Source organism: Mytilus galloprovincialis, chromosome 5 (genome assembly GCF_965363235.1).
Source record: "Mytilus galloprovincialis chromosome 5, xbMytGall1.hap1.1, whole genome shotgun sequence".
NCBI classification, from domain to species: Eukaryota; Metazoa; Mollusca; class Bivalvia; order Mytilida; family Mytilidae; genus Mytilus; species Mytilus galloprovincialis.
Window position 1 is genome coordinate 12,150,775 of NC_134842.1, and position 17,187 is coordinate 12,167,961.

General features: G+C 33.4%; 1 protein-coding gene and 1 long non-coding RNA gene across 2 annotated transcripts in view; one reads left to right on the forward strand and one right to left on the reverse strand.

Annotated features, from left to right (window-relative positions):
- The window catches only part of LOC143075162 (uncharacterized), a 227,498-nt gene that overhangs the window by 131,794 nt on the left and 78,517 nt on the right, over positions 1 to 17,187 (reverse strand). The gene's annotated exons all lie outside the window — the stretch shown is intronic.
- The window catches only part of LOC143076847 (protocadherin Fat 3-like), a 35,583-nt gene continuing 19,494 nt past the window's right edge, over positions 1,099 to 17,187 (forward strand). Inside the window, exons 1-5 of the mRNA XM_076252741.1 lie at positions 1,099 to 1,238; positions 8,294 to 8,383; positions 10,011 to 10,181; positions 11,914 to 11,989; positions 15,674 to 15,837. Of these exons, the coding sequence (XP_076108856.1) occupies positions 1,181 to 1,238; positions 8,294 to 8,383; positions 10,011 to 10,181; positions 11,914 to 11,989; positions 15,674 to 15,837 (559 nt within the window). The 5' untranslated portion in view covers positions 1,099 to 1,180. The remainder of the gene's footprint in view (positions 1,239 to 8,293; positions 8,384 to 10,010; positions 10,182 to 11,913; positions 11,990 to 15,673; positions 15,838 to 17,187) is intronic.

Here is a 17,187-nt window from a genome sequence, read left to right on the forward strand (position 1 = left end):
GCATCGTGTGAGCGAAATGCTATATTTTTATAAGATCATCGTATAACAAGTAAACGATGCCCTTACGAGGAATCTTCTTTTGTCATGATTGTTTTGTGCTAATTTTACAATAAATTTCCTCTCAGCAGACTCTTGTTTGCTAGTACGTTTTGTTTTCATGTATTTTATTTATGTTATGTGATCAATGGAAATGGTACTCAATAAAAAAAAGTCATTTTCAAATGATTTTTACAGTTTGTTTTTATGTTGTGCTATTTCACTTATGTCGTAGTTTAGGGGGATGAATGCATACTAATATACGTGTTCAACCACGCCACATCAAGACTGTCATAAATCAGGAGCCTGTAATTCAGAAGTTGTCGTTGGTATGTATCTTTTTTTTTGTTCTTGTTTGGTCATTTATCAGACTTGATTCTTTTGTTTGATTGGTTTAGCTGTTTGTCATGTCTGAGTTTTATATAAAACTGAATATACGGTTTTGCCAGACAAGCTGGGGTGGGGGACTGTCCCCAAGCTTGTCTGGCAAAACAGCCGTTGGACGCAAGAGTAATCATGGACTCCAGCTTGTCTGTCAAAACAGCCGTTGGATGTAAGAGTAATTTCGGACTAGTCCTATATGTATTGACTTGTAATTTTTGAAAATGTACTATCATATACAAAATGTTTCATAACTTTCTGGAATGCCACTGATAACTATACAATAACTAGATGATATAAGCCGTCACGTGATTATTATTTTACTTCACAAAAATATAAAGAAAATAAGCAAACAAAGTAAATAAATTTACTCAAGTAAAACGTTGAATAAATTATTATTCAATGAAAGCAGTAACACAATATCATGACGCAAATCTGTAAACGTGCTGACGATCATGGAACAAGTGTTCATTTCATATAATAAATTTAATTCGATTGTTATTTGTACTTTCAAATATATTATATAATACATCGTTCTAACCAATAGAAAAGGGCAAATAAGATTTGTTTACTATAACAATGTTGAAATTTAAATTATTTGATTTTATGTTTAACAATATGAATATGAATGAAAGAAGTTGTCACACTTAAATAACACCAACCTTTCCGTTCACAGACTTTCAAATGTAGAAATAAGAGACCCAAAGACGCGTTCACATAAAGTCATGTATAATCCGTAGAAAATATATCATATTTTATAAAAATGACCATTAAAAACAACATCGTATTTGCAGCACTTGTCCTGTTATGGAAATTATATGGTAAGACCTAAATTGATTTAGATAAATTTACTTTTTTTATATTAATTGCAATACTCATAGAAGAAGACCCTATATCAATACTGAACGAATAACAATGAGATGAAGAACAACGATCAAGAGTTGTTGACGTATTTCGAAACTATGTTGAAGTTCTACCTTTAATCACAAAGTGATTAAAAATTCATCTAGAGTTGTCTCTCTTTATCTGTTGTTTTACCGTAATTCACAAATACCAAAATTAACATTATACAGACTTTCTGTATATTATACTCATTTGTGTAGAGGTTCCATCCTCTGTTTTTCATTTATAACTTTTACAACTAATACAAAAACAATCCTTTGAATTAAACATACATTTTATTACACCAACTTGTATTTACATTTTCATGACTAGAATAAACATTTTTACTTTGTGGCATTACTTTGGCTACAGAGTATTTTATAATATTTTGTTGAGGCGCCAGGGTGACTACCGATTACCTATACACAATGGCTATCAGCTGACCTATGTTGACATAGTGTCATAAAACCCCTGGTAGTTAAACACGGTTACACCACCACCTACCATGGGGAGTGACCGGGGAAAACACTCGTATTACCAATGCTCCAGTTATTAGTGCCCCACCTGTTGGCAGGTGTAGGCCTCCCCTCTATAATATGAGGTGGAGGAGGTCCCAGAGTTACCCATCTGTAGACCCCACCGTTACCACTAACCACATTTTCCAAACCTGCAAATTGTAGAACTTGTCAGGCCCAGAGCAAGGGCCGAGTGAAATAATCCCCCAATCACTACCAGTCTCCCTGGACCTCCCCCCATTCAAATTTGACTCTGCGCCTAAGGATAGTAGAAGATAATTAATTTCTTTAAAATGTCTTGTTTTCTTTCAAATTGTTTAAATTGTTAATTACTTAAAACTAGAATTAATTCTGGATGCTTAAATCACAATAGTCCATATGTTAATAACGTGCTTAATGGCGGAAATGTCCAAATCATAGAAACGCAAGTTTATTCCAAATAGTCCTGTATAGGTCCAATACTATGAAGGTCCGGCTTGTATACTGGTAACCATAATATTGTAATCAAATACAGCAAACCAGTGCCTGAAAATATAAAACAAAAACAGCAGCAACTATTCTCATAGGGAGGGCGGGCGGGTTTGGATATTTTAACTTATTTGCGTAACACTTGCTTTCTTGTCGACAGCAAATTAACAAGTGCCCGATACGGGAATTCCAAAATTCTATTCTAGCTGATACGGGAATTCCAAAATTCTGATTCATGCTGCGATCGACGCTATGGCCATGCCGAATATGGCATTGAGCTACAGGCTGCAACGCCCACGCACCCACACGAATATTTGATTGAATTAAACCAGATTATTGAAAATATAAAATTTTTATAATCTCAATTAATTGCAATACTCATAGAAGAAGACCCTATATCAATACTGAACGAATAACAATGAGATGAAGAACAACGATCAAGAGTTGTTGACGTATTTCGAAACTATGTTGAAGTTCTACCTTTAATCACAAAGTGATTAAAAATTCATCTAGAGTTGTCTCTCTTTATCTGTTGTTTTACCGTAATTCACAAATACCAAAATTAACATTATACAGACTTTCTGTATATTATACTCATTTGTGTAGAGGTTCCATCCTCTGTTTTTCATTTATAACTTTTACAACTAATACAAAAACAATCCTTTGAATTAAACATACATTTTATTACACCAACTTGTATTTACATTTTCATGACTAGAATAAACATTTTTACTTTGTGGCATTACTTTGGCTACAGAGTATTTTATAATATTTTGTTGAGGCGCCAGGGTGACTACCGATTACCTATACACAATGGCTATCAGCTGACCTATGTTGACATAGTGTCATAAAACCCCTGGTAGTTAAACACGGTTACACCACCACCTACCATGGGGAGTGACCGGGGAAAACACTCGTATTACCAATGCTCCAGTTATTAGTGCCCCACCTGTTGGCAGGTGTAGGCCTCCCCTCTATAATATGAGGTGGAGGAGGTCCCAGAGTTACCCATCTGTAGACCCCACCGTTACCACTAACCACATTTTCCAAACCTGCAAATTGTAGAACTTGTCAGGCCCAGAGCAAGGGCCGAGTGAAATAATCCCCCAATCACTACCAGTCTCCCTGGACCGCCACATGAGAGCCCCAGTCAGCTACCAAATCTGACTGGGGTTCTCACCTCCACAAAATTTTCATTATTGAATCATTGGAAAAGTTGATTTTGTTGTGCGTAGGAAAGACTCAACCCCCCCTTGTATATTATTTAAGAAAACCTGATTTCCAGTTTGTGACAAATGAGTTCCATCTGTTCTGTATAAAGACACTTCACTTGCCCTAATGTTCTCATGTAATATAGCTTTCCCCCCGTTTTCTATTACAAAGTTTTTGACCACTGAATTCACTCTTTTTCTCTTCTGTTCGATTATTGCACCCGCATTCAAGGGGGCAAAATGCCAGTATCTGCGCTGTAGCATTGAAGACCATATTATAATAACATTTTTAAATAAAGCCTTGTAACGTAGGATAGAACATTTTACATTTTCCATTAAACCCGTCCCTGTCAATTCTAAATCTGTCAAATCATTAGCTCCACAGTGAATTATTATAAAATGAGGAGAAGGTAAAATTTTTCTTTTTTTATGCTGCGATCGACGCTATGGCCATGCCGAATATGGCATTGAGCTACAGGCTGCAACGCCCACGCACCCACACGAATATTTGATTGAATTAAACCAGATTATTGAAAATATAAAATTTTTATAATCTCAATTATGTATTATGTTTTAGTTTATTTTTTTTATATTATGTATTATGTTTTAGTTTATTAAGAGTTTTTTGTTTTTTCTTCATTTTAAGACAATAGTAACAGTCTCAAAGATTAAGCAATTAAAATCTAGCGGTTCGCATATCAATTAAAATCTAGCGGTTCACATATCAATTAAAATCTAGCGGTTCACATATCAATCATTGTTTCACGGTACTTAGTTTATTATTATTATATTTTATTGTCAAAATAAACAAAAGTATTGGAATCAAGTTTTAACAACCAAGCACAATCCTCTCCAAATAAGTACAATCAGAGACATATATATGTCTCTGGTACAATATACAAAAAAAACCCATCAAGGTGACAGTAATAAATAATTCAGTACAATATGAAAAATATAAACAATAAATATTTCATGTTTTAACAGTTTGTATACTAGTACATTTTAAGATACAGCAATTCTAATAAAAAAAATCGTTTTGCATAGCGTATTTAACTATATGTTTATTTTTACAAAGAACCCCCAGGGCCGTATGCATAAAACATCTTAACTTAAGTATTCCTTAAACTTAGATTTCACTAAGAATTTCCATAGTTAAGTCAAATTCTTAAATGGTATGCATAAACTTACTTAAGTATTCACTTAACTAAGGAATACTTAAATCGGAACCTTTCTCTAGTTACCGTATGATAAATATTAGCTCATCACATGTACTCATCCGTGTAAAAGTTTGTTATGATTATTTTAATTTATTGATCAATGCATGCTTTTATTTTAAAGAGCTGGGGTTAAATTGATATAGACATGTAAAACAATTCAATAGAACGTAACATAGTTTAATGATGAACAATTGGCGCATATAAGACAACGCTTTTTATGGTTGATGCTTTGACGGATGAGCATTGGTAATCCAAAACTTTCCTCTACTTAATCTTTAATTATCTTTCATGGGTGTAATATTTTCTGGAGACAACAATATGTTTTAAACTCTAACAAAACATGATCAAGGTTAAATCAGTGGCGTAGCACAAGACTGAGTACAGCATTGTAAGCATGCATGTGCTAACAAATAATTTTACAAAACACTTTTTTTTCAATAAAATGTTCACTTATCGTTGAGCTTATTCTGCGCTGCCATCTCCCTGTCCAGAACCCTTGCCTACATTTGCTTATAGTTTAAAAAAATCTATTTTGATGTGAAATTAACATTTTTTTCACTTCCCTTTTACAACAAAAAAAAAGGGAAGGGTAGATTGTTTTCCAGAAATCCATATACAAACTAGGGTATATTTCAAAAGTCCTACAAATTTTACTAAAACAAATTATTACAGTAAGTATATTCTCCACATCTTAACGAACTTAGAAATATTTTCGAACCGCAATATATCTCTCTGAATGTATAAGGTAATATGAAAAAATAGTTTAAAACGAGTAAGGTATCACAAATACCTTATATAACCGACGAATTCCATGGGGACTTCTGACTGCCGTAACAGTGATTCCAAACAATCAACCTAATTGTTTCATACCCCCCCCCCCCTTTTATGAAAGAAATCCATCTCTGGTAGGTCTTAAAACTTTTCGATATTGTCCCGGTAAGTGAACAAAAAATTAGGGTATGCCCTACATCTTTAGAATAAAACTGAATTGAAAGTTCAAATGACGCACCAAAATCCACCCAACCCCAATCCACCCGGCAAAACAGAAACACCCCCCCCCCCCATACATATATAAAGTGTGGTTTTTCATGCTCTCTTCATTCCTTGATTCGGTTTTTAACTAACGGTTAAAATTGATACCGCGCGGTGTATTTTAATAATTAAAAAAAACCGTGCACGTACAAAGTAAACAAAAGAAAAAAAGTACCATGAATTACATGTGTGTAACACTCAGTACTTTTCGGTATATATAACATCGAGATTAGGAAATAGTATATATAACTACCCACTGTTATCTCTTGATTTGTTGATTATACGTTATTCGAAGAAAATAACGATGATCTTTAATATTTACTTATTATTTAGCAATAAATAAACGAATAATTAGTTTATTACTGATATATATATATTAATCAATCAAATTGTAGCTAACATAATAATGTTCTACCAAAAACGCAAACTTTCGACTAATTTTTAACTATTTTTGAAAATTTAAGGTAGCTCTATAGATACCTTAGACTTAAGTGTTATCTTAGGCGTTTCCTTAGTAAAAGGAGTTTTATGCATACCACTTAATTTTTGTGGGCGTGACTTAAAACAACTAAGATTTTACTTAGGAAATACTTAGTTTAAGATTTTTTATGCATACCACTTAGATAAAAAGGGCGGAGTTTCCTTAACTTAAGTGTTTACTAAGGAAAATCTTAACTTAAGGAGGTAGACCTAGGTTAAGGGAAATAACTCTTAAAATCATCAGTATGTTTGTGTCAACCATTTTTAAAAATATATTCTAAGCTTCTATGTTACATAGATTATTTTCAATCTGTTTCAGGCAAATGCTTAAAATACATTGATGAACTTGACTTTTACAAACGCTTAACTGATTTAAAGAGTTATCTCCCTGAACCAAGGTCTACCCCCTTAAGTAGCTTTATGCATACGGGCCCTGGTACTTATGCCTCGTTAACACGGACAATTTAATTCGAATTGAATTCGAATCGAATTCGCTAATCGCGTTTACACTCTTCTTTTTTTAATTCGAATTGATTCGAATTGGCTAATTCGAATTAACTAATTCGCATTAAAAATTTGTTTTTGTTAATCCGAATTAAAAGTTAATGTCGTTAAGACAGTAAAGCGAAATTGACGCGCATTCCAATTCGAATTAGGATTGACGTTACCTTGGACGTTAAACGTTTCGAATGCGAATTAAACTAATTCGAATTAGTTAACGCGAATCGAATTCGAATTACGTGTGGACTCAGCATAAATGTTAACGTCGTTTGGACCGAAAAGTGAATTTGACGCGCATTGTAATTCCAATTAGAATTGACGGTAGGACTTTAAATGTTTCGAATGCGAATTAAACTAATTCGAATTAGTTAATGCTGAGTTCACACGTAATTCGAATTCGATTCGCATTAACTAATTCGCATTCGAAACGTTTAACGTCCTAACGTCAATTCTAATTCGAATTAGAATGCGCGTCAAATTCGCTTTACTGTCTTAACGACGTTTACTTTTAATTCGGATTAATAAAAACGTATTTCTAATGCGAATTTGTTAATTAGAATTAGCCAATTCGAATCAATTCGAATTAAAAAAAGAAGAGTGTGTGAACGCGATTAGCGAATTCGATTCGCATTCGATTCGAATTCAATTCGAATTAAAGGTACGTGTGAACGAGGCATCATGCTCTTTTCGCAATTTGATTTGTAGATTCTGTATTTTCTCCTTGGTGGTTTCAAGTTAGAAAATTGTAATAATACGCTAATATTTTACCTGTAAAATGAAGAGTATCAATATTGTCATTCTAAAATTTGTTTCTAGTCATTATTCAAAAGAAACAAATTAAAAGAAACAAATTAAAACAAAATCGGAAAAAAAAACAAAAAACACACACACACACACACACACACACACACACACACACACACACACACACACACACACACACACACACACACACACACACACAAAGAGCTGACAGATATATGAACACTTTTATATGGGGCAAAATAAAAACGTTTATCTTAAATATTAAACTATTACAAAAGCAACACTGAAAATAATTCTTCATTGTAAAGTATACGAATGTTTTAACCATACCGATTTCCGTGACCTTGACAAGTTAAATCACTTTTCGTCGAGTGAGCTTGACACCAAAACTATGGGACACGAATGTATGGAAATTAAATTATCGGATGTACTTCTTCGTAAACAATTGCATGAAAAAAAATCCTTATCAAATTCAAACAAAACACGATTTTTCAAAACACGTTACAAAACTATAAGGTTTTAAAGCATACTTATGGACGTTCTAAACGACATGTTCTCCACAGTGAAAGACACTTATTGTGAATGTTGGTGAAAAAGTGTAATTTTTGTGCAACGTGTTTTCATGTTTTTACTTTTCGTATTTTTGTTCTTTTAAAAATCAAAATCTTGCAAGTTGACAAAAGCATCGTAAATGTATTTTATGTTATTTTTTTAATTGCCGTGAATTTACCATTTGATTTTTTGTTCTTCCATAAATATTTTCAGATTGAGACCCTCATTAATAATCTGAAATTGTTTATTGTAGATGTTAGTGCTTTGACCGTATGCACGAAAGACGAAACTACTGGAGAGAAAAACGGACTTACCAACAAAATTGATGTAAACGCTGAAACAGGTAACCTACGATTACATGTTTCACAAATAAAAGTTACATTGTATCATGGTATTAAAATAAATGATAAGTTTCCAAAATGATCAACTTGGAATGTTTGTTTTTTAATATAGTATATCATGATAGAATAAAGGAGTTAATATCTGTCCTGTAAAATTAGAAACAAAAGTAATGATTGTTTTTTAATCGTCCATCTGTTATATTTAATAGTTCTTTTGGTAATAGAAAAAGTCCGACATAATTTTCATGTTTAGTACAGTTGTCCCAAATGTCCCAATTATTGAAAATTTACAATAACAATTTTCTGTACGAGCCAATGCCTCTCAAATTATATATGATATATAGAACAACTGTTATGTTTAATAGTTCTTTTGGTAATAGAAAAAGGCCGATAGAATTTTCATTTTTAGTATAGTTGTCCGAAATGTCCCTATTATTGAAAAGTTACAATAACAATTTTCTATATAAGCCAAGGCCTTCCAAATTAAATATGAGTGTCTGTTTGGGGTTTACAGAATATTGAACAATCAGTTATAAGTGCAGAATAAAAATGCCAAAACTATACAGAATAAAGGAAATTCAAAAAAATAGAGAATAAAAGGATCATTAAATATACCATATATTTCAGTCCTAAACCGTCGATCGTCAAAGAAATTTTTATACAATATTACACAGCCTGCATATTTTTATGCAAAATTTTATTTGAGATACCCCCGGATTTAAGGATGTTCGCTTCTCTTGTTTTTGAATTTCCGAGGCTGACAGATATTCGGATTTCTCTGGTTTTATCTATATAGTCCCATTAAAAAATGCCCGCTAACCCCTATTTTCTTTTTAAAATTTTATTACATATAGTTTAAAAAGCCATATTTGAAAATTTTATATAAATCCTTGTTATTTTTTTACTGTTACAAAAATGTAAATCATGAGAGGAAAAATCTAAAGAGAATTATTTCCCGCCAAATTCTTAATGGCTTATATCTCGAAAACAAGCACACGGGCCATGCATTTTCCCCCCGCCTTTTTAGTTCAAATTTTTTTACACACCATCAATTGATAACAGTCTTTTTAAAAGCTTGTTATTTTAAAATGGAGTAGCAAACATCCTTTAACGAAACTAATTCGCTTAAAAAAGAAAATACAAAATATTGCTTTAAAGACAACTATTTGTGCTACACATTCATTTTTTATGCGAGGATATGAACAAAATTTGACAAAGCGTTTCTAAATTGAAGTTTGTTTTTAATCGTGAATAACCAAAACATGTTTATATGTTTGAAAATGACATCATAAAACTAGAACCTCAGAATACTCACGAAAAGATAGTGCACTTATAATTTAATCAAAATTTTGTTTTAACATATTTTATTTGCATTAAGAGAAATTGGATAAGACATTTCAAACAGATTTATTTTTATTATTTGACATATTTAATGAATGGCTATTATTTATTTTGAGTTTATTGAACCATAAAATTAAGTTTTGACTCTTCACATTGAATAATCCGGGAAGACTTAGAACTTTTAAGAAACAAAGCCGAGAAACTTTAAAAGCGAGCAAGAAGATGATGTAAAGATAATAAAATGAAGGTAAATAAGATTTGATTTTCGATAAAAAAATATACTTTCAGGAGTTCTTGTTGTGTTGACTCAAACTAGTGAATTTGGTTATGACTGTTGTGGTTTCGTGTATGAATGGAAGTTTCACACCGCCGCCACAGGATCATTTGATGCGCAGGTTTGGAGACCTCAAGCGACTGAACTGTACCTATTGATTGGATCTAATTCGTTAACATCCACAAGTAAGTTTACTACTGCGCAGGTGTGAAGCCGTCAAACGACTGTCCTCTACGTATTGATGGCATCTAATTCGTTAACATCCACAAGTAAGTTTACTACTGTGCAGGTGTGGAGACGTCAGGCGACTGGCCTGTACTTATTGATGGAATCTAATTTGTTAACATCCACAAGTAAGTTTACTACTGCTTATCAAGTTATTAGAATAGTTTTGCGCGCGACTTTAATTCTTGTGCATACAACTATAAATCTTGTGCGCACAAGATTTAAATCTTGAGCCTACAACTTTTAATCTTTTCTAAACATGGATCTGTATGTGCTAGTAGCTGGTCATGTGTTCTACTTGAAAATTTTGTTACATAAACATTAGGAATACTTCTTTTGGTTTCTTACATTTTATTAAACGAGTAGATAAATTATTAGTTGATGTTTATGTGAAATCCTAATGATGTGATTTTACGGTGGCGTGCTTGCCTATATTTCTTAACTGTTCCATGCAATAACCTAGGTAGGCTACCTCAAAATTGACGTTTGCTGCTTTTCCAGCTGTACAAGGAGATGTGCCTTGACTGGCAGAATTTATTATACAGATAACAGATTAAGCATGCGACATTTAGGAAAAAGAACTAGAACATCTTAATTCTTAGTCGGAATAATGTGTCCATGTACAGAAGGGTAATATGTCGGCTACATAACTGTTACCTTGGAAACTAGCGCATTAAAATACGATTGCGCATGTTGGACTGATATAAGAAGTTTATATTTTGTTCGTTTGGATTTTTTGTGCCCCTGTCCTAAGTCAGGAGCCTGTTGTTCAATGGCTCTCGTTTGTTGGTTTGGTTCTTAAGTGTTTCTCGTTTCTCTGTTGTATAGATTAGACCGTTGGCTATCCCGTTTGAATTGTTTACACTATTCATTTTGGAGCCCTTTATAGCTTGCTGTTCGATGTGAGCCAATACTCCGTGACGAAGGCCATGTCTATATATTTTTTAACTTTTTATAGAGTGTTGTGTTATTGGCACTCATACCACATCTTCTTATTTATATTAACATGATATCGCGCTCAATACATAGTTTATATTGTATTGGCTATGTGTATTCCATTTAATTTGTATCTTTATTTTTATATCAAAATTACATGTATTTATTACCAAACCAACACTTGATCTCGAAGGAATGGCAAACGGACGGACACAATACATATTTGTTTTGCCCCATTCATGGGCATTATGTTTTCTGGTCTGTGCGTCCGTTCGTTTGTTTGTTCGCTCGTTCGTTCGTCCGTCTGTCCCGCTTCAGGTTAAAGTTTTTGGTCGAGGTAGTTTTTGATGAAGTTGAAGTCTAATCAACTTAAAACTTATTACACATGTTCTTTATGATATGATCTTTCTAAATTTAATGCCAAATTAGAGTTTTTACCACATCTTCATGCTTCACTGAACATAGAAAATATAGTGCGGATGAGGCATCCGTATACTGGGTACACATTTTTGTTTTCATTAAGATAAACTTGTGTTATTCACAATACATTGAAGTTCATTTTTTAACTTTCAAAATAACGTTATTTCAATTAATAGTTAGATACAGTAAACATGATTTACATTTGAAATATTTACCCAAAAAAATGCTTTAGTGCAAAACAGAATGAATTACAAGATTTCACCCTTATGGTTAAAGATTACACGTTCTTTACTTATTTAAAACAAAAATAACAGTAACTATTTATTTTCTTCCTAGATCCTGGTACAGAAGAAATTCGCACTATTGCCAATGGTCAGAGAATCCGAGCCAACAAAAATGATTATCCTGGAATGTAAGTTTGCTTTGCAACAGAAGGGGAGGGGGCGGTGATCCTTGGTGCTAAATAATTAAGAAAAAATACGATTAAAACATGTTTTGCGTATGTGTAATTGTGATGGTATATCTATTTCGATTGTTTGTATTTCTTTTTACTTTTACATGTTTAAATATGTTTTATAACTTGTTCCGTTTTGTACTTAACTGTTCTATCTAGCTTAAACATAGATCTATGTATGCCAGTAACTGGTCAGATGTTCTAAGCTTCAATTTTGTTTTATTAACATAAAGAATATTTCTTTTCATTTCTTAAATTTTAGTTAATTTTGGTACATAAGTAAATTACTGAACCAAGTCAGGAATATGATAGTTGCTATTCTTCCGTTTAATGTTTTTGAGCTTCTGATTTTGCCATTTGATTAGGGGCTTTCCGTTTTGAATTTTTCCAAGGACTACAGCATTTTTCTGATTTTTTTTTTATAAAACAATTGATATACACATACCAACATTATTGATTTTAGGCTCACAGACAACTCATACTTGTGCGTCAAAGATGCGCATTCACTGTAAAAATAAAGCATGCATGCAATAAAATGTATAATTAGTTTAAAGAATAGTTAATCTCGAATTACTAGAACTAATTTTAAAAATGCGCGCTATATGAGCTATATCAAACCGAAAAATATAGAAATTCTTGTAATCTTACTACTAAGAGTGTCTTGTAAAAGAATTAGGAATAAAGAGAGCACTCTGGAAACCCCCAAATACAAAACATATCATTTGACAAGGATGAGATTTTGGCGAATCATAAGTCCTTCATGGCGTCAAGGAAAATTGCATTGAACAGCAAATTGGAGGACTATTCACATAGTTCTTAATTTATGAATGCGATTTTTTCAGAGACCTGATTGTTTTGACCCCTTCTGACAAAGTGTCCTCGTTTACTCCATGGTCTATAGTAGTCCTCAGAAATTCGTAATTATTTTGAAGTTTTTGTTCCAATTGCTATGTTAGGGTTCTCTTAACTTAGGACATTATATCACATTTCGGAGATGTTCATGTTTAATTGATATGTTTAGATCGCCAGTAATAGTATGGTAGAAGGGGCTGTAAATATAATAAGGCGAGCAGGAATAGTCGCAATATAGAGGAATTTTTATGTATTGTTCTAAATCAAGGTCCTGTAATGCTTGCTCAAAGTTACATACTTTAGGTGCAATGTTTTTGGTGTAACTGTGGAATTCAATAGGAACATACTGGTTATAAGAATAAAATGGAATTTCAGATGTTACTCCCTTGTGATGCAGAACATTGTTGATGTTAATAATCATCCCTTCCTTTATTGGTAATTTGAACAGGAAGGAATTTCCTCTTTTCTCATGTTAGGTTCCGATCTCTCTGGACAGAAAAGAGATACATCAAAGATTATACTGACCCAGTCTACAATTGGAGAAAATTTATTAATGCATCCTCTGTCAAGTGCACATTCTTTCATACGTTTTTGAAAATTAACAGGCTCGGAAAAGAAAAGTTATAATGTAATTTAATCCCAGTGGATGATGAAGATGTGAAAGAAGGTCATCAATACTCCGAGAAGGCGATCTCGATTGCATCAAAATGAAGTTGTGCAAACAGAGCAGATTTAATTCCGGAAACGACATTGTCCGTGGAACAGTACAGTGTCTTAAAAGATTTAGCATAATAAGTTTTTCTTAAGCTACCACTAAAACCAGGAGTCTTGATTAACATATAACATGTCTTACACGTGCTATTTTCCTTTTTAGCTCACCAGGGCCCGAAGGACCCCACGTGAGCTTATGCCATCACTTGGCAGCCGTCGTCGTCTGTCGTCGTGAACTATTTCAAAAATCTTCCCCCCTGAAACAACTGGGCCAAATACCTTCAAACTTTAACTAAATGTTCCTTAGGCTATCTAGTTTATAGATTGTATCCGAAGTTTTGATCCATCGACAAACATGGCCACCATGGCTAAAAATAGAACATAGGGGTCAAATGCTGTTTTTATGCCCCACCTACGATAGTAGAGGGGCATTATGTTTTCTGGTCTGTGGGTCAGTACGTTCGTCCGTCCTACCGTTCGTTCGTCCGTCTGTCCCGCTTCAGGTTAAAGTTTTTGGTCAAGGTAGTTTTTTATGAAGTTGAAATCCAATGCCCACCTACGGTAGCAAAGGGGCATTATATTTTCTGGTCTGTGGGTCCGTTCGTTCGTCCGTCCTTCCGTCCGTTCGTCCGTCCGTCTGTCCCGCTTCAGGTTAAAGTTTTTGGTCAAGGTAGTTTTTGATGAAGTTGAAGTCCAATGCCCACCTACGATAGTAAAGGGGCATTATATTTTCTGGTCTGTGGGTCCGTTCGTTCGTTCGTTCGTCTTTCAGTCCGTTCGTCCGTCTGTCCCGCTTCAGGTTAAAGTTTTTGGTCAAGGTAGTTTTTGATGAAGTTGAAGTCCAATTCACACCTACGATAATAAAGGGGCATTATGTTTTCTGGTCTAATGATCCGTTCGTTCGTCCGTCCTTCCGTCCGTTCGTCCGTCTGTTCCGCTTCAGGTTAAAGTTTTTGGTCAAGGTAATTTTTGATGAAGTTGAAGTCCAATCAACTTGAAACTTATTAAACCCCATGATACGATCTTTCTAGTTTTAATGTCAAATTATACTTTTGACCCCAATTTCACGGTCCACTGCACATGGAAAATGATAGTGCGAGTCGGGCATCCAAGAACTAAGGACAAATTCTTGTTGGCTGATATTTCAGAAACAAAAGCTTTAGAGCGAGCAAATCTGATATGTGGTAAAATTGTTCAATTGGTTAAGATCTATCAGCCCTGAAATTTTCCGACGAATCGAACAACCACTTGTTGGGTTACTGTCACTAAATTGGTAGTTTTAAGGAAATTTTGCAGTTTTTATGCCCCACCTACGATAGTAGAGGGGCATTATTTTTTCTGATCTGTGCGTCTGTTCGTCCGTCTGTCCCGCTTCAGGTTAAAGTTTTTGGTCAAGGTAGTTTTTGATGAAGTTGAAGTCCAATCAACTTGAAACTTAGTATACATGTGCCCTATGATATGATCTTTCTAATTTAAATGCCAAATTAGAGTTTTGACCCCAATTTTACGGTTCACTGAACATAGAAAATGATAGTGCAAGTTTCAGGTTAAAGTTTTTGGTCAAGGTACATATATGTAGTTTTTGATAAAGTAGAAGTCCAATCAACTTGAAACTTAGTATACATGTTCCCTTTGATAAGATCATTCTAATTTTAATGCCAAATTAGAGAATTTTTTCCAATTTCACGGTCCACTAAACTTAGAAAATGATAGTGCGAGTGGGGCATCCGTGTACTGTGGATACATTCTTGTTTGTTATTATCTTAAATATTATTATAGATAGATATAAACTGTAAGCAGCAATAATGTTCAGTAAATTAAGATCTACAAAAAAGTTAATATGATCAAAATTGTCAATTGACCCCTTAAGGAGTTATTGACCTTTAAAGGCAATTTTACACAATTTGTTCATCAAGTTTGCTAACATTTAAAAATCTTCTCCTCTGAAATACATGTGAGCGATTCAGGCTCTTGAGAGCCTCTTGTTTATGTTTACAAGAAGAAATGAATTAAGTTGATTCACTTGAAGTAAATATCTTTAAACAGTTAAACATGTTAAAAGAATAAATTCTCTTTCAGGCATTCAACTGGAGGATTTATAGTAACTTATTTTAACGAAGGCCCAGAAAACATAAGGAGGTTAACTGGTATTACAACAGCAATCGGTGTATCGACTACACTTGATACTTCAGGTGCAACAGTCATAAACTCTGACTATGCCATTAGGTCCACGTATACACCGAGTAAGTACTATACTTTAACAAAAATTTCTAAATAAACTTTTCTCCCCTTAAAAATGCATATAAGACAGGCATTTATGTTATATTTTTTGTTTTAAAAGTATTTAATAAAATCAGTATTAGTTATCGGTTTTCAATATGCATTGCACATGTGAAGTAGAACCTGTTTTCCATCTACGTTACTTGCGATAACAACCTGATTTGACTGCGATTTACGTTACTACATGTCATATATTTTTATGTAGTGTTCAAGTAAGAGGTTTAGCTACCTATAAAACCAGTTTTAATCCGGATTTTTTCTACATAAGAAAATGGCTGTACCATGCCAGGAGTATGACAATTGTTTTCATTTCGTTTAATGTGTTTGAGCTTTTGATTGTGCCATTTGAATAGGGACTTTCCGTTTTGAATTTCTTTGAAATTTATTTTGATTGTGATTTAACTTTTTATTGTTTACTACTATTTGTCTTTCGTTTTATGTTTTGAAGTCTGTTGTGTCATTATTTTGTATGAAATGTTTTGCATGCTGTTATTTTTGTTTTAGTCGTTTCTTTATTTTTGTCATGCTTTTGTTGGTCTTTCTCTGAGCTTCCTTCCACTTCTTTTTAACTTATATTGTATGGTAAAAAAGATATCGGATAGTAAAGAGAACAACTGTGTAATCATTTATTTTAATTGGTTACAATGATCATGGATGAAGGAAAACTTACATGTTCGTGGATATTTAATTTTGTAGTCTTTGCCAAAGTCTGCATACAAACCCATACCATTGAAAATTTAATTTCGTGATTCACCCTTATTCATTACCTTATATTTAACATTGCCATAAAAGTGCGAGGTTAGGCTAGCCACAAAACCATGTTCAACCCACCATTTTCTTCTTATAATGTCCTGTATCAAGTCAGGAATATGGCAATTATATATAATAGTTCGTTTCAGTGTGTGTTACATTTTAATGATATGTTTCTGTTGTGTCGTAGTTCTCTTCTTATATTTGATGTGTTTCCCTCAGATTTAGTTTGAAACCCGGATTTGTGTTTTTTTGTCAATCGATTAATGAATTTCGAACAGCAGTATACTACTGTTGCCTTTATTCACCCATGTATCCACAAAAATTGGTATCTAACGAATAATAATGATTCCACAGTATTCAGGTATTTTAGTATACAAATTACGTTTTTTGTTTAGCCTAACTATACTAGACATGCAGTAATGTGTTTTTTTGTGTTTTTTTTTAATCGTTCCTTTTCGAAATTTCGAACACCGGCTGTTTGGATACCAGTCGCATAACTTCTGAATTATAACCAGCATCATAGCATCTTATTCCATGTGGCCAAACTTGACTATCTGAAA